Source organism: Oncorhynchus keta, chromosome 2 (genome assembly GCF_023373465.1).
Source record: "Oncorhynchus keta strain PuntledgeMale-10-30-2019 chromosome 2, Oket_V2, whole genome shotgun sequence".
Classification (NCBI taxonomy): Eukaryota; Metazoa; Chordata; class Actinopteri; order Salmoniformes; family Salmonidae; genus Oncorhynchus; species Oncorhynchus keta.
The window spans coordinates 65,385,479-65,409,911 of NC_068422.1; the positions used below are offsets into that span (position 1 = coordinate 65,385,479).

A 24,433-nucleotide genomic window follows, 5' to 3' on the forward strand; every position below is an offset into this window, starting at 1 on the left:
TTTGCTGTTTGGTTGATATGCGGGGTATCTGTGTATGGCAGTAATATTTGTGTATGGCAGTAGCATAATGACCTCTCTCTTCTCTTCTCAGACGTGTCTGTTAATGCGGCAGCAGCATGAGGCAGCTGCCCTGAACGCAGTGCAGAGGATGGAGTGGCAACTGAAGGTGCAGGAGCTGGACCCTGCTGTACACAAATCTCTGTGCGTCAACGAGGTCCCCTCCTTCTACGTGCCAATGGTTGACGTCAACGATGACTTTGTGCTGTTGCCCGCGTGACAGAAACATGCACTCGTTCACAGAGTTAGAGGTCAAATATCATCACTTATCAAAGAGACATCAAACAGAACGTATGGTAAGGGCTAGCCGGTTTGAAGAGGAATAAAACCTATATATTATATAGAAAAAATTCAAAGAAAAAAAAACTTGCTAATGATTCTCTTCCATGAGAGGAGGAAGCATCTTTTTACCGGGGAAAAACACAACTTGCACTTTCATCCCTCAAGTTTTTATGCTTTTGTTCAGAATATAAAAAGCAAAAAACGGCTTTGCTTTGAAGCGCCCAACACCACCTCCCTTTTAGGTGATGTTTGGACAGAGAATAGGGGAGAAATATTTTTCTGAATTTTTTGGTCCCCGTAAATGAAACCACAAAGGAACGCTGGAGAGGAGCCCTCCCACCATTCTGAATCATCTCCTGGTGGATGGGGATGAGGCACCACAGTGGACACAGAGCTCCAGGTGAGCCTTGAGGAGGAGAAAGCAGCACATGGTCAGAAGGGCATGCATGCGCGATGTGGTGGTGTAACATGTGGCATTTGCGGGGCCTCTAGCCTCTTCCTGTTGAAAGGATAGGAGAGTCTGTGTGGATGCTGTCTTTCTGGTCGGGACCATAAGACCACACTCAGTCAGAGAGCCTCAGTCCTCTCTGTCCACAGCCCACCACCACACCCGGTAGAACCAGCATCCTGCCCCGGAGCAGAGCAGAGTACAGCCAAGGGTCCATAGAGTGTGTCAGGGGGTTAATGCCGGAGGTGTAGAGACGGCATCTTCCGCCTCATGGCCTGGGCAGAGGAGTGAGGCAGAGAATGGGGATGAACCGGAGCATCCCCACCAGAGTCTGGTCACCTGGCTCTGCATGCAGGAAGAACCAGCCTCTGACACTCTGCCAAGATAGGTAGAACACACACACACCTGTTCACCTGCAACTATGACTGCAAATGGAAAAACAGGATAAAAGAATAATACAAGAATGTTGCGATTCAAAGATTCAAGACTAAACAGATGGTGGTTTAGAGGAGAATATTCTTCTTTTTGTCTGTTTCTTTACTTGGGCATTTAATTGTTTCTGAGGAAGTGACTTGAAACACTACAGAGCCAATATTAGTTTAATGGGAAAAAAGAAAACTGAAAAAAAATTGTATTCCGTAAATGATGTACAGTTTTTATATTCGTTAACCAATGTATTCTTGCTGCCTTCTAGATAATTTATTTTGCCACACATTACTGCACAGTTGTAAATAACGTATGTACTGTAACATCACTCAGTTAAGTGTAAAAAAATAAATGAATAAAAATGATCTTTGTATGTACAGTTCACTTTCGGGCAGCACTTTCCCCCTCATACCCATGGGCCAAAATGTGCACACGTTGTCAGTATTTTAAAGACTCCAGTGCACAGTTGTAACGTTCCCATCTATAGGTTTTGTCCAGGGCTGGTCAAAATAAGTTACCTGGTTTGGAATCACCACAACGTACATAGGTAGTACAAAACCCCACCGTTTTGAACAATGCCCAAACTAAGGGCCACAACTATAGTCCTCAGATGTAGCAAAATGGTTATAAAATGATTTAAAGAATAGAATAGTTATATTAGTCATTGCTTTATTACACAATTATATCTGAAAAAAATCTAAACCAAGAAAATGCCTTTTTACAGTGAATATTTTTAATTTACTCAGTGTTGGGCAAGTCAAACAAGGGTGCTTCTGGATTGGTCAAGAAAGAAATGCCACTAACAAGAAAAACCATAACATTTATAATTCTGGGTGGGATTTTCTTTTTGTCTTTTTCTTTCTTTCTTTAATCTACCCATTAATTTGACTTTAATTGTATGTGTGGGTCTTTATGAATAATATTCATCATGTTGGAGAATTTTCAAGCCACAAGACTAGGGATCTGATAGCCAGCTCAATATTTGAAATCCTTAACTTCCCTTTTTGAATGTCACTGTCATAGACATCATATACAGGTTAACTGTTTTTCAGGCCACATCAGATTGACATGAATGTTCCTGATCTCTTCTGTATACCACCTAAAAAGATACAGGCCACATTCCATATTGGTTTTTAAAAACGTATTCTTGCTTTAATTCTGGAATGTGTTAGCTTCCAAACTCCCTGGGTCCATACGTGAACATTACAATTTTTTTTAACTTAAAAAAAATATCTTGTCTCAAAATGCACATCAGCCAATTCAAATCGTTGACGTAGTTGCATGTGATAAGATGCTAAATGTTAGCTGTTCCCATTACATAACCAGACACACACAGCCCTATGCTAACCTGACCTGACGGCAGTGATTGTCAGGTTACAAATTCTGCATCAGTCAATTTCAAATCTTGACTTAGATGGATGTAATAGAACCCTTTTCTATGAGAGAACTGGACCAATAACTCAACGCAGCGAGCCTGGCTCCTGGTCATTTTTGCCATTTGCAACTGTCTGCCACTTCTCAGAATGGTCCTTGTTGAACTTCTAAAAGCCTTTGGAGATTGGGGGGGGGTTCTCCTAAGCTAACATATGGAAATATTTTAATATGGTCATACCGTGGATCATTTAGTTTTTTGATTTAGAATTTTAGGATCCCTCTAGGTATGAAAAAATATACACATTTTTGGGGATACAATTGTGAATTTGGGCTTTACTACTATAGACTATAGAAACAAATTGAATAACACATTCATAAATGGAAAAACATACAGTAAAAAAATGTAATATAAGGAATAAGGTTTTGAAGTGTCTGTCCTATATCTAGGAGATCAGGAAATGTACATATATTTTTGGACACATATTTAACTGCTTTTTTTGGGCACAAAACTACCTCCATACTTCCATTCATTTGTTTTAAAACCGATACCAGGGTTATATGTACCGTGACAGTTGTGGGGGTCATAGAGCAAAACCACGACCCCATTGTGTTCTTGACAGTAATCTTTCCATAGAGTGGTCATATTAGTTAGTAGGCCAACCGTTTGGACGCTATAGACATTTTCGTGAGAAGGCTGATTTTCAAAATGTCTCCTGGTCTGACAAACAGCGCTGTAGCTCTGCCACCTACCACCGCAGATGTGGAAGGCCGACATAGGCGGATGCAGTGGATTGAGATGCATCCCATGCAAAACAACACATCTCTAGCTTAAACTGGCAGATTTTTATGGGGATTTTTTTTATGTTTATTAGATTGTCACACAGGTACGTCAATAGACTTAAGGATTTAAATAAAGTTTAGATCAAAGCGGAGTCGTTGTCTCGCAAGATCACTTAATGATTCATTAGTATTCTACATAGGCCTAACATACTGAATATAAAAGCATAGTATAACTCTACTGTTAGACCAAAATCATCTTTTATTTTCTTATTGAGGCTACAACATTTTATATGCATTATTAGAATCATCCTCTTGGTGTAAGAGCTGTTTGAAATTTCAGCTTGTTTGGCTGGGTGGGGTTTTTGGACTGCCCGGTGACATCACCAGGCAGTATAAGTTTAATAGGCCAATAATTTAGTTTTCAGGTTACACATCCCTCCCATTAGGCTCCTCCAATTTGGCCCCTCTTTCCACTCCCAGACAGTCCTAGCAAAGTTCTTGCTGGAGAATCAACTTTTTTTTTTAGAAGCTACTGTATTTTTGACCATTTTAATTGAAAACTATCACAGTAAGGTACTTAATTGTTACCCAGATATTGAGATAAAAATGTTGGCATTAGACCTTTAACAAAAAAGCTTGACATGAAGGGGCCTCTAACGGCCTTAGCGGCATATGACTCCTCGCAGCGATGGTAGTAGGGGTACATGATGGCTATTTGACAAGACCATAAGGCTCTTCAACTTTCTTTTTTTTTTTTATAGCAATGTACAATTAACTTAAATGACCTTTATCTTTTTCCCGTTAAAGCACACGGATGTGTGTGAAAAGGATAAGCAAAAATTTTGCCATATATGCGAAAACATGCCTTTTGAATTTTGCCTAGTTAGTAGCTAGTTAGTGGCTAGTAGCAGCATAGTCAAGGATGCGTCATGCAATGTTGGGACGCTATACTTTACAGACCAAGTGGAACAAAAGTAAACCTTGAATTTGGAGGCTTACAATATCCCTCTGGTGGAAAACTTGACCTATAATTAGAAATGCCATTTGGTTGGTGGATATAACATCTGCGATCTTTGATAGACTGATGTGGAATTTGTTCCAGGAAATAATCACTGCCAACTAATCAGGTTAGCATAGGGCTAAATGTGCCAGGTTATGTAATGTGGAACAGCTAACGTAACATTGTCACATGCAACTATGTCATGATTTGAAATGGCTGATGCACATTTTGAGACAGAGAGAGTTTAAACTCAAACTTTTTCTAATGTTCGCAAGTATGGACCCCCTCTATCTAGTTTTGTACAGTAGTGGAGATATGTTTACAGTAGTAGAAAGTGCTACTCTTCAAATACTCAAAGGGTGATCATACTCCTCTGCGTAACATAGGTAAATTGTTTATTTGATGTAAAAGAACTAGGTTTGACTTACATGCCCATGAATGAGATCTTTTTTAATTAGCCTTTTAATCAAAATCCTTTTTTGTTCAACTCAGAAATCCTTTCTATGACCAATCACCCAGTTTATTCAGAACTATTTAGTGGACAGATATTAACAGGCAGGTAGTTTGTTTCACTATAGCTTCTCAACTGTTCCAAGTGTAGGTGTATGTATTTGTCAGGGGTTTCTTTGATTCATATTCAGTAGGCCATCATACTTTACTCTATTGGGTTGTTTACCATGCTAAGAGTAAGGCCAAGACTAGACAATTATTCAACTTTCACCTCAATTTCATGAACCAAAAAGCAGACTTAATTAACTCGTACACAAAGGGGGGAAGAATGTTGCAAAAGTGATAGTTAAGGATGTTCATGTTTTTTATCCAATTGGAATATTGATTTGTGAGAATTGATTGTTTCTTCATTTTTGGTGGGTCCTGATTTGTTTATTTTTTGTGTTTTGACCTACCACATAGGATGCCTGTCAGTCATCCTAATGGCAATATCAAGTGACATGTTGTGACGTTATGTACACACGTTCAACATAGCTGTGTATGATATGTCTATTCAAGTGCAATGGGTGTTGCTACTCCAGTGTACGGGCAGTTGACTAGTTGTAGTCCTGGACATTTTGAAAGAGGAAAATCTAGTCATAAGGCAGTAAAATCATAAATGAATGCCATAACACAGGTAGTCAGGGTCATGTAGACTTCAGCAGTTTGATTAAAGCCCTCAATTGTTTTATTATTTTATTTATTTTGTAGCTTTTTTCTGAGGGGGATGGGGAGATTTGTCAACAGAATTCTTGTGTGTTTCAGATCCGTGTATGTAGTGTTGGGTGTTGTCTTTTTGTCTTGTGTTTTATGCTTCGTACATAAGAAAAAAACCAGTGGCATGTCAATCACTTCTTATGAGCAGAATGTATACCGTTACTACACCCTCACACCCTCAATATTGTTTACAAGACATCAAGTGTGTTTCGGTTTCGTGTCTCTCACCTTAATGGTTTGAGCCCTGCCTTGATTTCTTTATTTGATCATTTATTGAACCACAAAGGCTTGAAATTGTGATAGTTAATTACAGTGTCAAATCCAACCTCGGTATTCAAAGCTTACAGCAAACATACAGAGCAATAGTTTTAACCTTTTAAAATGTGTATTTTTCATTAGCATTTATTTTAATACATTTGGTTGATAAAGACAACATCCCCTGTGATTTTTGTCCAGACACTGGTGTCCCTTACACATGTCCAAATATTATTTCCAAAACACACCAGTGAAGAATAATTTCTATTAGGAAATGTAACAAACACCTGTCTCATTCCCATCTCCCCCCATACAGTGAACCACTTGGTAATGCCCTAGATTACCCTGTGACCTCTCATCAGTCTGTAACAAGTTTGCTCTACTGTGTCCATCTGAGTGTTCATTTAATATTTAACTGGACATACTGTTATTTTGCATAATAGAATCACAATTTCAAGCCTTTTTCTAGTTTTCTTTTTCTCCTTTATTGAACAAGACAGTAGCTTATTCTTTAGAATGGGAAATGACTAATAAAGCATGGAGAACTACTCTTTAAATGGTAACAAATAACATATTTATTATCTTTCCGACACCTGTGGTATATTTCAGTTAAAGGTCTCCGCTGTGTAAATTTTCCTCCTGTAATGCGTTGGAGACATTGTACATAGTTGTAAATAAATATCCCAGGACGTTTTGCACCCTCCTCTTTGTACTAGTCTAAACTTGCGTAGAATGTGGGGTTCTAACAGCAACGAGACAGTGCGTTCGCTGCAGGTGATGTAACAATGTCACTTTTTTTATTTGTACAATGTAGTTGAATTGTGTACATATTGTTGGAGCAGCTATGGGGGAAGGGGTTTGTTGATGCTATCGTCAGTGCTGTAAAAGATCCAGTACTTTCACCTCTAGCTGTGTTGATTTCCTGCAAAAACAAAGGCGAGAAAATAAAAAATAGAAAAATTCTAAATTGTTATTTTCTACAGTTGCATGTACAGAGAGCGCGAGAACTGCTGTTGTTCCTCAGAGATTATGTTCGTAAATAAAATTTTGAAATATTTACTGTTTTCTGCTTTTACTTTGTTCTCATTCATGTACTCTTAATTAAATATGCCTTGTCATTCGGGAGATGGGCACATCTATTTTTAGCACCATGCCAACACGCACACAGTTTCTGAGCTAAATGAGGAAATTTAACAACCGTTCATTTTTATTAAGATTGATTAGCACATTTATCACAGGCAAGTTAAGTTGATAGAATACCAATCAGTATACACGTGTAACACTTTACACCCGTGTATTCTTTATTTGGCAGGGACTATGTACAACAAATCATCACTCTCATGTATGAGAAGGGATGTGTTGCACCAGATTTAGCTGACAGCTAATTTACATTTTAATTTTATCCCTATATTTAATCCCTAGTTTGTCCCAAAGGCCCTCGAGGCAACATTCAGGCTTCTGTGGCACCAAAGTGGTCAACTGAAACCAATTAGAAAACTGTCTATACCGAGGTAGCGGAAACACTGGTGCTTATCTTTTGCTTTGCCAGCGGGAGGACGCCTGGAAAAGTGTATGTTTTTGGCTGATATTTAGGTCTATGATCATGAGGGGTTTAGACTTTTTGAGAACTTCAAGACATGTGGGTATATAACAGGCCTATTTTTGCCATGCAATATGACCAGTAGATTACATATTTGCTGACACAAGTATTTATAGAAGGCTACGTATGAACCAGGTATGAAGAGGTAACCATTTGCAATCATACATGCGTTTCCATTGACAGTGACATCTCCACTCCAAAATATAATTCCAGTAGACCTCTATTCACCTCCCCTGTTACCTGACTCCTCGAGCAGTGTTTGGTGACCATGTTAAGTGAATGAAACCGTAAAAATAGACTTGATCCCTTCTGCCATCCTCTGAATTAAGTTAATAAATATGGCAATCTGTCAGTGCGAAGTAGGTTTAGGCTATAGTGCGTACGAGCAGATGGACTTCCCACCAATGACATTTCGGTTACACACCGACCTGCCCACTTGACTGGAGTTGTGCTTCCTCATCTAGCCTATCCTGCCATGCCCTGCGGTGTGTGTGGATGTCCCGCACCACTGACTAACAGCGGTTTCGGGACGGTCTCTAACAATGGACTTTGAAACGAAGATTTATACCAGAATCGGTGGATATGGACGATATAACAGAATTGTTTCCATATTCAGCTGGTTTCCGAACTTTGCTGTGACGCTGAACCTTTTTTGCGACGTTTTTTACACTCTGATTCCCGGGTCGTACCACTGTAAACCCGACCCGGCTCTTTTACCTTCAGGTTTTCTTTTCAGTAATTATTCCAGACAAGGGTATCTCAATTTTACCATACCGTGGGTGAATGGCTCTGGGCTGAGTCACTGTGAACTTTATAAGTACCCTAGAAACGTCTCCAACTTCATAGACAGCATTCCAAAGGAGATAGTGCCATGTACGAGAGGATGGGAGTACGACCAAGCTGCGGCGCTTCAGAGCAACTACGTGACAGAGGTAAACAAATATATACTTGGATTCGATGGTTTGTGGTTTTTGGAGAGTTTGTGCCAGTTTAGCTATCATTCATGTGCAAGTGATGTTTTTGTGACGACGCATTTAACTTAACTAATTTGGTTTACATACAAGTAGCCTTTTTTCAGGCTAATGTGTGGATATCTTTGCCAAGCCCTGTCGAATGTTCTTCATCCATTCAACGTAGCCTACTAAGAGTAGATTTGGGTTTAGCCTATAACTTCGGGCTTTGTAACATGTGTGTTAATTGATATTGTCCCAGACAGACTGCTGGGGCTAAAGTTGGTCATCAATAGGTAACATCAATAGATGACACGGGATGCCCTGTTTGGTCTACTGATTGCTCAAATCTGTCGTTGGTAAACATGCTTTTGAGTTTTTAACTCTTGGATACATGTTGTTTTGGTTATGTCCTGAATAAGATTACCAGAGAAACAGTGCTGATATGATTTTTTTTTTTTATCAGATCACATTAGTCTGTTTATATAATAATTACATTAGGGGACTGCTGTGCAGAGCCATGCAATATGGGTGTTTATGTGATGAAAGCAGCACAACAGGAAATGCAGGGACAGCAGTGTTCCTCCACCCTAATGGAGTTCCTGGGAAGATATGTCCTCAACAGAGCATATGAGAGGGGTCACTCTTAGGATGAGCATTCATCTTTCTGTACTGACCCGTAGCCATCTCTTAAACAAGGAACCCTCGAGCTCAACTGAATTTATTTGGCTCTAAGGGAACCCTTTTTCATATTTCTTACTACCAGGCTTATATTCTTATTTCAGACCAGCACAATCAATGCCTCTCTAAAGTTGTCCTGTTTTGCTTCTAGGGAAAAGCTAACTAAATGTTGACTTATTGCACTTGGACTAAACTCACCAGCCCATTATAATATCAAAAAAGGGGCAGGCCCATCCCACTGTGCAAATACATAAAAGGGATCTTGGTAAACAAAAGTATCAGCAGTTACGGAAATGTTTAGACACAAGGCAAATACTGGTGTGTGTGTGTGAGAGAGAGAGCTGGACAGGAAATCAACAAGGGAGGCAGTGGCCCTGATGTGAAGTATTGTATTTACTCTCACATGTTTCCCTGGCGATAGGAAGCAACCAGCCCTGACCCCCCCCCACTCCTGGCTTCCCTTCTCCGTGATGTCACAGGACATTTGTTCCTGTTCCTACGGGGGTATAAACATCATACAGCAGGAATGGAGGTCCTTCTGGCCCTGATTTAAGGGGTTGGATGATGGGTACAGATCAAGAGATGAAGCAAGGGAGGGAAAGAGAGCAAATGAAGAGATGGGGGTGGAAGAAAGAAAGCATTGGATTAGGGTGAGGAATGGTGGAAGGCACTGGAAACCAAAGTGCAGTGGCTCTAATGTGATAAACCTATCTGCAGTCACTCTTATTCAATCAGGAGATGATATCTATCACACAGCTGAATTCCTCCTCCTTCACACAAGGCGCTCCGTTGCCCTCAAGTGTGTGTCTGTGTGCCACTGGCCTATAATTCTTACTTATGTAATAATAAGGGAGAAAGGAGCTACAGTTTCACACATTTTCCAGGCATGTTTATTAACTGTCCTTAAAAATAGGGTTTGCTCAATCTGCCCCCGGAATGTTTCTACCCTGGAAATAAAATCCTGGATGAAGAAATAGGCCACCTATTATGTCATTATTTCAATGGCTCCATTGACTTTTATTTTTTTATTTTATTTTACCTTTATGTAACTAGGCAAGTCAGTTAAGAACACATTCTTATTTTCAATGATGGCCTGGGAACAGTGGGTTAACTGCCTGTTCAGGAGCAGGCAGTTGTACCTTGTCAGCACGGGGGTTTGAACTCACAATCTTCTGGTTACTAGGCCAACGCTCTAACCACTAGGCTCTTGAACTCTATTCCTAACTATGTGGCAAAAGGGTCATTCTGTGTCATTTCAGGAAACCATGACACCCGCCATCTCAGATTGTTCTGACATCGTTTCTGTAGTTAGAAACAGATAAGATTAGCCTTCCTGAAACATTATTTTGTTGAAACAACATTTTATCTTTGAGAAATTAAGCTAATTGATTGCACCCAAGTAGTTACTACAATAAATGAATACAATACATTTACCAATTTAGGTGCAATCAATTAGCTTAATCCCTCAGAGATCAAATAATGTTTAAGGAATGCTAATCTTTTTTTTGTGTGTTTTTTTTTTGTTACTTTTTACCCCTTTTTCTCCCAAATGTTGTGATATCCAATTGATAGTTCGTCTAGTCCAATCACGGCAACTCCCGTACAGACTCGGGAGAGGCGAAGGTCGAGAGCCATGTGTCCTTCGAAACACAACCCCGCCAAGCCGCATTGCTTCTTGACACACTGCTTGCTCCTTGTGGCGGCCGGCCGCTAGAGCATGATGGGACAAGGACATCCCAGCTGGCCAAACCCTCCCCTAACCCGGGACGATGCTAGGCCAATTATGCGCCGCCTCAGGGGTCTCCCGATCGCAACACAGCCCGGGATCGAACCCGGATCTGTAGTGACACGATGCAGTCCCTTAGACCGCTGTGCCACTCGGGAGGCCACAATCTTATATTTTTCCAACTACAGAAATGATTTTAGAACAATCTTGAGATGGTGGGTGTCAAGCCTCTTTCTTGTTCTTTTGGAGGTGGAATGACTCACCATCGCGCTCTGTCTCTCTGCTCCACAGTGGAACCTAGTGTGTAGGGACTACTGGAGGATTCCTCTGCAGCACATCTGCTTCATGACAGGGTGGATTGTGGGATATGTCCTCCTGGGCACCGTGTGTGACTGGTAACCCCCCCCCCCCACCCCCCCTGTTGTTAATTGTAAACTACAATTGTATTAATTTCACCACTGGTATTAGGCTGTTATGAATGTTTAATATGTGTACATGGGAAGCTATGCATCTCTAACTGTCTTTTCTCTATGTTCAGGTTGGGTCGTCGACAGGGCTTCCTGCTGTCTGTGTCTCTGTCCGGTCTGTTAGGAGTAGCTGTGTGTCTGTCCAACAGCCCTGTAGTGTTTCTGCTGCTACGCCTGTCTCAGGGCGCCATGTTGGCTGGGGTCTTCCTCTCCTCTTACCTCGTCAGTAAGTACACTTGACTTACCCTACTAATACCGCCCACTCCTGAGTACACACTTAATGAGGCAGTTTAGGGTTGGGCAGGATCCACATTTTCATATCGTCATACTGTCCTTCTCTTATCCCGGGATTAACGGTATTACCGGTTTAGTACCCCATTAGGCGTCTATTACCAGAATGCTAACTAAATTAGTAAAAGTAATAGCAGACGGTACGAGAACGAAGAGGAGAAAAAATGCAAGGAAATCAAGATGGCAGGGGCAGCTGTACAGAACTAATCCTAAGGCTTTGACTTCTCAAACACGGAAGAAAGCTAACAATATATGATGCCCCGTCCGTCTAGCATTCGGCTTCTTCACCCGTGGGATGGTCTGAGGCGAGCCACCCGGACAACTGAAGAATCTCTGCAACTGTCAGAAACCGTCTCAAGGAAGCTCCTCTGCGTGCTCTTCGTCATCACCAGGGTCTTCACCTGACTGCCATTTTCCATCGTAACCGACTTCAGTGGGCAAATGCTCATCTATGATGGCCACTGGCACACTGGAGAAGTGTGCTCTTCGCAGATGAATCTCGGTTTCAACTATACCGGACAGATGGCGTTGCTTGGGTAAGCGGTTTGCTATTGTCAACGTTGTGAACAGAGTGCCCCATGGTGGGGTTATGGTATGGGCAGGCATAAGCTACAGACAACAAACTATTGCATTTTATCGATGGCAATTTGAATGCACAGAGGTACCGTGACGATATCCTGAGGCCCATTGTCGTGCCATTCATCCGCCGCCATCACCTCATGTTTCAGCATGAAAATGGACGCCTCCATGTCGCTAGGATCTGTACACAATGCCTGGAAGATGAAAATGTCCCAGTTCTTCCATGTCCTGCATACTCACCAGACATCTCCCATTGAGCATGTTTGGGATGCCCTCGATCAACATGTGCAACAGCTTGTTCCAGTTCCCACCAATATCCAGCAACTTCACAGGGACAACATTCCAAAGGCCACAATAGACAGCCTGATCAACTCTATGCAGAGGAGATGTGTCACGTTGCTTGAGGCAAATGGTGGTCACACCAGATACTGACTGTTTTTCTGATCTACGCCCCTACTTTTATTTTTTTGGGGGTACTGTATCTGTGACAAACAAATCCATATCTGTATGGGGTGGCAGGGTAGCCTAGTGGTTAGAGCGCTGGACTAGTAACCGGAAGGTTGCAAGGTCAAACCCCCAAGCTGACAAGGTACAAATCTGTCGTTCTGCCCCTGAACAGGCAGTTAACCCACTGTTCCTAGGCCGTTATTGAAAATAAGAATTTGTTCTTAACTGACTTGCCTAGTTAAATAAAAGAAAAAAAAATCCCAGGCATGTGAAATCCATAGATTAGGGCCTATTTTTTTATTTTTTTTTATTTACTAATTTCCTTATGAACTGTAACCCAGTAAAATCTTTGAAATGACATGTTGCGTTTTGTTCAGAGTATTTTGCTAAATTAGTACCTTAACTGCTCACACATCAACATTTACCAAGCAGGCACTGCAGACTGAAATTGATTAGCTTGTTCTACTTTAATCAATAGCGTGAGAAGATTAATTCATCGTGTCAATATTGTATGGAAATCAATGAAACTGGGACAATTCGCTGCCACTACATGTCCTTTGCACTCTTCTAAAAGTAGGGCAAAGCTACTTGTAATTTTTCCAAAGTTACGGGAATCTTCAGTCATTTTGATAATGAATAGATTGCCATATATTTTCTATCATAGCTCTGGTAATTTATACTTGGATAACTGTAAAATGTTTTTAAAAATCTAAGTTTTCATTTGTGTCCATATTCTCCATGACTTTCTAGCAGATACACTATTATGGTTCAAGAGAAAATAACCTAATTAATGAAAAAAGCATCTAATCAACAATGGCATTATTTTCAATTAACTCTTCCAACTATGGAACGTTATTCACAACTGTCACCAGTTTCACGTCAAAACATTGAGAACAAATACGTATTGACATGGTATTCCCCCATACTTCCCATAGCAACGTGGTCTCATAGAGTAGACTTAACATAGTAAATGTAAATCCGAGACACTCATATGATATGTTACTTTTGGTATGGTTACTTAAGGCAAACGAAAGCAGGGTTGAACGAAAGCATGACTTTAACCTAACTCTTAACCCCTAACCCAGCAAACGTTAGCCACCGAGTTAACATTAGCCACAACAAATTGGAATCTGTAACATATCACAAGTTCAGCAAATTCGTAACGTATCGAATGAAATGGATGACGGACAACCACAAATGAATACATACAAAACGTAACATGTCATACTATTTGGACTGTCCCGGATTTATGTTTATGTTACTTCCTGGTTGCCCATAGCCCTCTATTGCTTAGAAGTTCCTTAGTTTATACCCCATGATCCCACACCAACCCCTAGCCCCTGGGTTACTCACTTGGGGGCTTCCCTCTGTTGCCAACAAACATCAAGGATCAATGAAGGGAAAAGTCATAGAGGGAAGTTAAATGGATAGGGGAAGGTGACAGGTTAGGGATTAACTGTGTGTCGGGGCTGTTGTTACCTTGTGCACATAAAAGGTTCCTTGAAGTTATACTCCCAAAAGGTTGAATTTATTGTCAATTAATAGATAAATACAACCAGTTAAAATCTCCAACAAAATACAAGGATTTAAAAAGAGCATAAAATCTAGCAAACATGCTCTCCTCTAGCCTTGCTTCCAACTACCAACTGCCTCTCCCCCAAACATATACACCTGTAGTCAATCAACTCAAGTTAGTGGGAGGGCCCTACAATTTCACAATCCAGAACGCCGCAGCCCGTCTGGTGTTCAACCTTCCCAAGTTCTCTCACGTCACCCCGCTCCTCCGCTCTCTCCACTGGCTTCCAGTTGAAGCTCGCATCCGCTACAAGACCATGGTGCTTGCCTACGGAGCTGTGAGGGGAACGGCACCTCAGTACCTCCAGGCTCTGATCAGGCCCTACACCCAAACAAGGGCACTGCGTTCATCCACCTCTGGCCTGCTCGCCTCCCTACCACTGAGGAAGTACAGTTCCCGCTCAGCCCAGTCAAAACTGTTCGCTGCTCTGGCCCCCAATGGTGGAACAAACTCCCTCACGACGCCAGGACAGCGGAGTCAATCACCACCTTCCGGAGACACCTGAAACCCCACCTCTTTAAGGAATACCTAGGATAGGATAAAGTAATCCTTCTCACCCCCCTTAAAAGATTTAGATGCACTATTGTAAAGTGGCTGTTCCACTGGATGTCATAAGGTGAATGCACCAATTTGTAAGTCGCTCTGGATAAGAGCGTCTGCTAAATGACTTAAATGTAAATGTAAATGTAATGGCTGTGGTTGGATACCCGGGTCACCGGGTGCCATCTTGTTGCACTGTTGTACATGTTAGGGTTCAAAGGGAACTGGTTGGAATCACACCCTTGAACCAAGCTGAGCATTACTCATTCACTCACTCCCTCCTTCCCCCCTTTACACCCCTCTCCCTCTCTGAGATAGCTTGAGTGTGAGGTAATACAAGGCTCTGTGGGCTATGATATCTAGGCCACCCCTGGACCAAGAGACGCCTCCTCCCCGATGTTGTTCCATTGTTAGGGGGGGGTCTGGGTTTTCTTGCTGTAACCTTCCTGTGATTGTGAGGTGATTGTGTGAACTCGTGTGTTTGTATGTGGACAATTCTTTGCTAAGTGAAAGCAGTCAAGGAGTGCTCAATGTGTTTTTAAGACCCTTCTGTGTATGGGAGTAATGGTGCTAGATACAGCCTGAGAGGGAGGCCCACCGTAGTCTGTCTTTAATACACCCACATACATATTTGCTCTTCGATCATTCCTCTAAGGTCACTGGTAAATTGAGTCCAGACTTTTGGTTTTAGGCTGAATTCTGGAGGACTGCCTCTCAGTGATCTACTACCAGAAAGTTCTTAAAATGGGGAGTGGGGGAAAAATAGCAGGACAGAACATACTGGAAGGAAATGAATATATTTTCTTCCTTTGTTTTCTCTGAGGGGTTTTGAAGGAGGAGAACTAGGGCATTGGAGTTTAGGTCAAGGTAGAGTGGATTTCACAAACAGTCACAAATAGTCTTATAGTCAGTCATTCAGGCTACTAGTTCCAGTTGCATTTTTCTTCTCTCTATCCTTTATCTCCTTTCTTCATCCTCTCTTCATCTCCCTTTGTGTTCTCCAGGACTGGAGCTGTGTGATCCTCCCCATCGTCTCATGGTTGAAATGGTCAGCGGTTTCTTTGCCATCGCGGCAGAGCTCTTGTTGCCAGGGCTGGCAGTGCTGTGTCGTGATTGGCCAGTTCTTCAAGCAGTGGCTACCTTGCCACTGCTCCTGCTGCTCTCCTATTGGTGGTGAGTCTGTCGTAAGAATTATTTTGTGGATACACAGTATAGTGTATATTGTCAATGTCTTGGGACAGAAAGTATAGAGGCATGGATGGAGAAAGAGGGATGTGTGTTATATTTATAATTCATTTTTATATATTTTTGTGGAAGGACAGAGTAGAGAAAGTGTCATGGATGGAGAAAGAGAGAGGTGTGTTTTCTATTCCTGTTTTCTCATATCCACCTCAGCTGTCCATCAGTGTTTCCCGAGAGTCCACGCTGGCTTCTGGCCACAGGTCAGATCCACCAGGCTAAGAGGTGTCTCCAGAGCTTCTCCATCAGGAACAGAGTGTGTCTCGGTGAGGACATCTACCCTGCTGAGAACCTGCTCTCAGGTATCATCATACAGTGATGTGTTAGTGACATGCTATTTGACAACGATTAAAATAAACAAAACCTAAATAATAAAATAAAACAGAACAGACTTTTGGCTATCCTGGCCCTTGTAGCTAGTCTGTGTCAATGAATAATGTCTGCTGCCTGGGGTAGTGTAACTGGTTGTGGCAAAATCCTGGACAGAGCCTTTACCGTGCGCTGCCACTTTAAGAGCGCATCAGCAGCCAGGAAGGAGGAAATGAAGATGACTCTATACATATATGTATATACACACACATTTATACACGCACAAATACATGTGTATATATATATATACAAATGGCATTTGCCAGAGAACACCAAGATTGGCAAATTCGCCACTGGCGCCCTGTGCTCTTCACAGATGAAAGCAGGCTCACACTGAACACGTGACAGACGTCACAGAGTCTGGAGACGCCGTGGAGAACGTTCTGCTGCCTGCAACATCCAGCATGACCGGTTTGGTCAGTCATGGTGTGGGGTGGCATTTCTTTGGGGGGCCGCACAGCCCTATATATGTACATGTCTGTATATATACACTGCTCAAAAAAATAAAGGGAACACTTAAACAACACAATATAACTCCAAGTCAATCACACTTCTGTGAAATCAAACTGTCCACTTAGGAAGCAACACTGATTGACAATAAATGTCACATGCTGTTGTGCAAATGGAGTAGACAACAGGTGGAAATTATAGGCAATTAGCAAGACACCCCCAATAAAGGAGTGGTTCTGCAGGTGGTGACCACTGACCACTTCTCGGTTCCTATGCTTCCTGGCTGATGTTTTGGTCACTTTTGAATGCTGGCGGTGCTTTCACTCTAGTGGTAGCATGAGACGGAGTCTACAACCCACACAAGTGGCTCAGGTAGTGCAGCTCATCCAGGATGGCACATCAATGCGAGCTGTGGCAAGAAGGTTTGCTGTGTCTGTCAGCGTAGTGTCCAGAGCATGGAGGCGCTACCAGGAGACAGGCCAGTACATCAGGAGACGTGGACGAGGCCGTAGGAGGGCAACAACCCAGCAGCAGGACCGCTACCTCCGCCGTTGTGCAAGGAGTAGCAGGAGGAGCACTGCCAGAGCCCTGCAAAATGACCTCCAGCAGGCCACAAATGTGCATGTGTCTGCTTAAACGGTCAGAAACAGACTCCATGAGGGTGGTAATGAGGGCCTGACGTCCACAGGTGGGGGTTGTGCTTACAGCCCAACACCGTGCAGGACATTTGCCAGAGAACACCAAGATTGGCAAATTCGCCACTGGCGCCCTGTGCTCTTCACAGATGAAAGCAGGTTCACACTGAGCACATGTGACAGAGGTGACAGAGTCTGGAGATGCGGTGGAGAACGTTCTGCTGCCTGCAACATCCAGCATGATCGGTTTGGCGGTGGGTCAGTCACGCACAGCCCTCCATGTGCTCGCCAGAGGTAGCCTGACTGCCATTAGGTACCGAGATGAGATCCCCAGACCCCTTGTGAGGCCATATGCTGGTGCGGTTGGCCCTGGGTTCCTCCTAATGCAAGACAATGCTAGACCTCATGTGGCTGGAGTGTGTCAGCAGTTCCTGCAAGAGGAAGGCATTGATGCTATGGACTGGCCCGCCCGTTCCCCAGACCTGAATCCAATTGAGCACATCTGGGACATCTGGGTGCTGTCTGTGTGAGTGGACCAATTCAGTTTGTCTGGGACATCATGTCTCGCTCCATCCACCAACCATCCACCAACTGCACCACAGACTGTCCAGGAGTTGGCGGATGCTTTAGTCCAGGTCTGGCAGGAGATCCCTCAGGAGTCCATCCGCCACCTCATCAGGAGCATGCCCAGGCGTTGTAGGGAGGTCATACAGGCACGTGGAGGCCACACACACTACTGAGCCTCATTTTGACTTGTTTTAAGGACATTACATCAAAGTTGGATCAGCCTGTAATGTGGTTTTCCACTTTAATTTTGAGTGTGACTCCAAATCCAGACCTCAATGGGTTGATAAATTTGATTTCCATTGATAATCTTTGTGGGATTTTTTTTTTTGTCAGCACATTCAACTATGTAAAGATGTAATAAGAATATTTCATTCATTCAGATCTAGGATGTGTTATTTTAGTGTTCCCATTTTTTTGAGCAGTGTTTATACACACACACACGTGTGTGTGTGTGTGTGTGTGTGTGTGTGTGTGTGTGTGTGTGTGTGTGTGTGTGTGTGTGTGTGTGTGTGTGTGTGTGTGTGTGTGTGTGTGTGTGTGTGTGTGTGTGTGTGTGTGTGTGTGTGTGTGTGTGTGTGAAATGTGTGTGTGTGTGTGTGTATGTATATATATATACACACACACACACACACACATTTCACATCGGTTACACCAGCCTCATCTCGGGAGTTGATAGGCTTGAAGTCATAAACAGCGCAATGCTCGACGCACAACGAAGAGCTACTGGCAAAATGCAAGACAGTGCTGTTTGAATTAATGTTTACGCGCCTGCTTCTGCCTACCACCACTCAGTCAGATACTTAGATACTTGAATGCTCAGTCAGATTATATCCAATGCAGGACACGCTAGTAATATCATCAACCATGTGTAGTTAACTTTTGATTATAATTGATTGTTTTTTTACGAGATATGTTTATTGCTAGCTAGCAACTTACCTTGGCTTACTGCATTTGCGTAACAGGCAGTCTCCTGGTGGAGTGCAACGAGAGAGCGGCAGGTCGTTATTGCGTTGGACTAGTTGTAAAGGTTGTAAACTGTAAGGTTGCAAGATTGAATCCCCCGAGCTGACAAGGTGAAAATCTGTCGCTCTGCCCCTGAACAAGGCAGTTAACCCACCGTTCCTAGGCCGTCATTGAAAATAAGAATGTGTTCTTAACTGACTTGCGTAGTTAAATAAATGTATAAAAAATATATAAACAAATCGGCACCCAAAACTTACAGTTTTCCGATTGTATGAAAATTAATCGGTCGACCTCTAATATACACACGTGTGTGTTTTATGTGTATAAATATATATAGTAGCGGTACTCTCTCTATCCGACCTGTTTCCTTTCGGCAGGGTTAATACCTGCCTGCCGACCTAACAAAAAATCATCATCCTTACCTCTCTAACAATAAAGCTACAAGGTTAACTAATGCTTTGGGTAAAACATCCAAATGACCAGGTTTCCCCATATGTTATGTTATTGGTTTTCACTCATCCACAATCAGCACAGCAACACATAACAAACAACCCATCCAGTCTCCTCACAGCATTCCCTCATATCCAATATTAGTGAACTTTGTTTGAGTTACACATGGCATAGGACGTTTCTATGGTTCCTGTTTACCTGTACCAGCTGGACAACTAAGCTCTCTCACAGCTCCACCTTTCACAGGCAGTCAGTCACGTAATGAGTGAGCGCACCCAACGCATGAGCTCTGCTGTGGCAGCCACCATAAGAGCTCTTTGTTTCAATGCGACCGTAGTGTACTAAATCGCAAACTGGAATTACCTTAGTCCAAATCAAGAATCATTACATTTATGTTTTGAGAGTTTATCAGACGCTCTTATTAAGAGCGACTTACAAGAGCAGTCAGGGTTAAGTGCCTTGCTCAAGGGCACACTGACAGATTTTTCACCTTGTCGGCTATGGGATTCGAACCAGAGACCTTTCGGTTACTGGCCCAATGCTCTTATTCTCTAGGCCGATTGAATGTTTCCATTTAGTGTGACTTAATAGTAGGCACTGGTTCTGAGGAGAGAGATTCCCTATGGAATGTGGGTTATATGTTTGTACCAAGTGAACAGCGTTTGGGTCAAGTGCCCTTTGGCTTTGGTATTGGCAGTGTGAATACAGGCTCATATCTCTCCCTCCCCTCTCCTTTTCTTCTCGGTAGAGATAGATGCGGAGTACCCAGATGATACTCAGCCTTTCTACCACTCAGTCCTGGAGTTGCATTCCACCCGAGTGATCTGGAGGAACTGCCTCATCCTTAGCTTTACTATGTGAGTTAGTATCTAACATAGCTTGTATGACCTTCTATATGACTCCCTCCACTGAGCAATACAGCCACAAGGAATGGTAATGTTAGCATTTACCGCAGCTGCTTTTAACAGTACTGTTTGGACAGAGTAAGTTTCATGTTTTGGGCCTAACCTTTCCTAACTCTCCTCCTCCAGGTTCATAGGCACAGGCATCCAGTACTGTTTCATCAGGAACCTCCATAGCTACTCCCATAACTTCTACTTTAGTTACTTCTTGCGTGTGCTGACTGGAGCTCTGGGATGTATCTTCCTCTGCCTGTCCGTCAACCGCTTTGGTCGCCGTGGTATCCTGCTTCTGTCTGCCATTATCACCGGCCTGTCCTCGCTGCTGCTGCTGGCCCTCACACAGTGTAAGTTTAACCTGCGTTATAGCTGTGCTATGATGATACTATGTTGCTATACTATTTCTATACACACATTTGCTTTTAAATGCCTCTAAACCGGGGCCTCTAAAATGCCTCTAAACCGGGGGTCTCATACCGTCTTCTCTCCCCTGTACATGGTTAATTAGTAACTCCTCTCCTCATACAGTAGCCATGGGTTTGCCATGATGACCCCATTCATAATGATGTCACTGTTATGATTCCGATTGGCCATTTAGATTTATTCAGGTGATTTCAGGTCCAAGTGCCCGTTTCCTAGTTTGCTTAGTTTTTATTGAGTCGACGCGTCCTTCTCTAGATCTGCGTGGTGTGCTGGTATTGTTGCTGTCTGTGCTGGGGCTCCTCTTCTCCCAGGCCCTGGCCATGCTCAGTGTATTCTTCGCCAGTGAGGTCATGCCCACCGTAATCCGGTAAGTGATATCTGTCTACTGTCCTGAACACACTAAACTGTCATTAGTTTGTCTGTGGGTGGGGTGTTTGTTTTTCCAGGTATGTGGACAACTGTCTGTCTGAGGGAGGCATATGAAATGTGGGTTGTGTGTCCGCACCAAATTCTGGGTCAGGTGCCCTTGACAATGTCAGAGTAGAGCTCTATATATCTCCTGACCCTCTCTCTCCCTCTGTCTCAGTGGTGGTGGTCTGGGGCTGGTGCTAGCGTCTGGCTGTATTGGGATGGCTGCCTCCTCTATGATGGAGCTCCAGAACAACAGGGGTTACTTCCTCCACCACGTCATCTTCGCCTCCTTCGCCGTCCTCTCGGTGCTGTCCATCATGCTGCTGCCGGAGAGCAAGCGCAAGCCGCTACCCGACTCCCTGAAGGATGGAGAGAGCCAGCGACGGCCCCCTCTCTTCCTATCCCGTGAAGACAACCTGCCCCTGCTCTATACCCGGCGTGGAGCCTCCGAGTACAACCCTGATAACTACTCCCGCCTGGTCTCCGCCACCAGGAAGATGCTCATCAAAGACAATTTACCCTATAAGATCGTTGTGCCCTCCCAGTCCCCACTGTTGCCTTCCAACAGCGAGGTGCACTGCATACTGGAGGAAGAAGCACTAAGAGAGGACTTGTCTTAGCAGCTTCTAACTGCCATCATCCACCCTCCTCTCCCACAGAGAGACCTCGCCTCAAATCCACTGAATATCTCTCCCCACCACACTGAGAAAGTGTGATCCAGACTCGTATCGCTATGAACGACGGGTCTTCTTGGATATTTTGAAGGGGAGGAGAGTTAGAGATGTGTGTATTTGCTGTGTCAGTGTTCTGTTGTTGTTGTGCCAAATGTTTCAAATAATACAAAAAAATGATGTGTGTGCTTGGACAGACTCTGCTGAAAGACTGTGTGCTAGTCCTTTGTTTTTGTACTGATGGAGATCTGCTGTTTCTAAGACTGTTTCTAAGACCCTCTCTTCTCCAGGTTGTGCAGCAAGGACCTATGACTTTATTAACCACTAAGCCTAAAGGCTCACTTGAGAATCGTTGCTTGTCCATTTAACTGGTGACTTGTGCTTTTCATTACTGCAGAGCGAAAGAGCGAGAGCAGGGCCCTGACTGTTACTTAATCTGATTCACTGGGGACTCAACGAGGGGAACTCAACAGATAGAAGTCCATTTGGCTCACACTGGAATGTGTTGTAGCCAATTGTTTGATTTTGGCGGGGAACTCTAAGTATCAGTCACTGATAATATCGCCGAAGCTATGACCTTGGCAATGAAAAGTCATGCCATCCTGTCCACTTGTTGAACATGTGGTGTTGTCACATGATGATTTGCACCCAGAACAGAGTTCTGAGATAAAGAGTTGTTTTAGATGATTGAAATGTGATTAGGTCATGACCTCTACTCTGAGTCATTATAAACGGGTTGGCTCGAGCCCTGAATGCTGACAGCTGTGGTATATCAGACAATATACCACGGGTATGACAAAACATGTATTTTTACTAACCTATTAATAATAGCAATAAGGCACCTCCCCTTATTACTTAATTATAACATTTCAAGTGTGACTTTACCTTATATTAGTTGTCACATCCATCTCTCTGCCTTAAACTGTGAGCTTCCCTGTTAAAAAAAGGCAGTTGCTAGGACATGATACTTAACATTCTATGCAATTTAACTGAAAATACATTTTATCAACTATTAAACCACTTTTCACTGCCCTCTGGTATTTGACTGTGGTTTGAGGTTTGCGTTGTTGTCCCTCTTGGCCTGGCTGTGAAACTGTTTTGCATTATATTGTTGGATATGATGTTTACTCTTATTATTCCAACTCATTCTCTTTTAATGTTTCATCCCCTTCTCTTTTTCATGCATGGGAACATAAACTTCCTGTACGGGGGGCTATCTGGAAAAACTTTACCCCACAGCTGACAATATTCTGTCCTTCTAAAGATACTTTGTATATAGAATTATATACAAAGTATTATATTTTCAGCTATGAATAAGTTGCTTAACTCTCAAGTTACATTTGATTTATTTGGAAGCTGAGGCCATACAATGTTCATTCACAGTTTGCCCGTCTTCACGTCTCATAGAAAACTAGAATAAAAATGTCCTCGAGCATCAAGTAAAGAGATGAACTTCCTTTCAGATTATGGAAAACAAAATGTCCCTCAGACCCGGCCAGTACATTTTCAACAATGCTATTCCACTTTTGACATCAATGGGGTCTTAACGAGGTCACTGGGTGTTGAACTAAGGTTGCTGTCGTATTTTTATGAAGCTGATCCACTTCTATTTTGAACTTTTATTTGCTTGCTCGCCTCACTTTTCAAAAATGAAATCCGTTAACCAAGTTTGAATGGCCCAAACTGAAAATGTATTGAGTTCTGCCCTGTTCTTCATGTCTGATACAATGCTTACCGCAAGATGGTGCTGTTCCCTCATGTATTGAATGTACAAAATCTAACATTTGTCTTTCTCAACTGGGTGTCACGTTTGATTATCAACAGTCTGATTTTTGTATTTTGAAGAATTGGAAATGTTATGATTGTAAATAAGATAAGAATTGCCAGGTGCTTGGAGTTAGTTCAAACACACCATGGCCGAACAGCCTCGCTCATGACGTCTTTTTGTACAGCATTCTCAAAATGATTGAGCCAGATGGGATAATAGACACTGTTGTTGAATGAAGCACACCGTTCTTGCCTGGCCTTGAGTTTATTCTGTAAATGTCAAAATGAAGTTAATTGTGCTCATTGGACAGTGTTCCATGAATGTTCTAGGGCTGTATAGGAACAGGGAAAAGATGACTGAAGTACATTACATTTACATTTAAGTCATTTAGCAAACGCTCTTATCCAGAGCGACTTACAAATTGGTACAGCAGTTGTCTCAGCCAGGGCCTGAGGAAATCACATCTGGAACAACCTATCTATCATTTGGGATGCTCACTGTTGTCTCTCATCCATGTCTCAACCATAAACCCTCCTCCCCAAGCTTTTCAGTCAGTTTAGTATTTCCTTAGTCCACATGTCTCATGGTACAACACTAAACTCAAATAAAATCTAATGATTACACAATTTTCCTGATTTATTTATTTACTGAGGGCTACATTTAACCATTTAATTTAAACTCTAAAATGTAAAGTAGCCTGGTCATGGATTTACTTGGTATAAGGTCAACAGTGATGTGTATAAAACCGTTTCAGAATAACTTACTGGTTTAGTAATGTTAAGATTTCTTTGTACAAATACTTCCTTCAATCACAGTTCATGGACTCCATCACCAATAGAACTTGTGAAAGATGTGACCACAGAACTCAAGTAGGAAGGTGTTACTATGCCTTGGACAGCCTAC

General features: G+C 42.6%; 2 protein-coding genes across 8 annotated transcripts in view; both read left to right on the forward strand.

Annotated features, from left to right (window-relative positions):
- The window catches only part of LOC118394148 (ankyrin repeat domain-containing protein 11), a 144,658-nt gene extending 137,773 nt beyond the window's left edge, over positions 1–6,885 (forward strand). For all 6 annotated transcript variants that reach the window (XM_052480590.1, XM_052480593.1, XM_052480581.1 and 3 more), the window contains one exon: positions 92–6,885. In XM_052480590.1, the coding sequence (XP_052336550.1) occupies positions 92–277 (186 nt within the window). In that variant the 3' untranslated portion in view covers positions 278–6,885. The remainder of the gene's footprint in view (positions 1–91) is intronic.
- Positions 6,886–7,200: 315 nt separating this feature from the next.
- Positions 7,201–24,156, forward strand: LOC118358816 (putative solute carrier family 22 member 31). 2 transcript variants are annotated; one of them, XM_035736750.2, is made up of 9 exons: positions 7,201–8,360; positions 11,077–11,180; positions 11,324–11,478; positions 15,690–15,858; positions 16,081–16,190; positions 20,107–20,215; positions 20,390–20,604; positions 20,936–21,047; positions 21,267–24,156. In XM_035736750.2, exons 1-9 carry the CDS (start codon positions 7,971–7,973, stop codon positions 21,709–21,711), a joined length of 1,809 nt encoding a protein of 602 aa, XP_035592643.1. In that variant the 5' UTR covers positions 7,201–7,970; the 3' UTR covers positions 21,712–24,156. The 2 variants fall into 2 exon arrangements, with proteins under 2 accessions (XP_035592643.1, XP_035592633.1); XM_035736740.2 differs by having other exon boundaries at positions 7,202–8,360; positions 16,081–16,226.
- Positions 24,157–24,433: the final 277 nt, after the last annotated feature.

Bases quoted from the DNA above. Each gene is read 5' to 3' on its own strand.
- LOC118358816 (XM_035736740.2), top strand. From the start codon at position 7,971: ATGGACTTTGAAACGAAGATTTATACCAGAATCGGTGGATATGGACGA. The intron at 8,361-11,076 runs GTAAACAAATAT...TCTGCTCCACAG, and splicing joins AGAGCAACTACGTGACAGAG to TGGAACCTAGTGTGTAGGGA. The intron at 20,605-20,935 runs GTAAGTTTAACC...GTCCTTCTCTAG, and splicing joins GCTGCTGGCCCTCACACAGT to ATCTGCGTGGTGTGCTGGTA.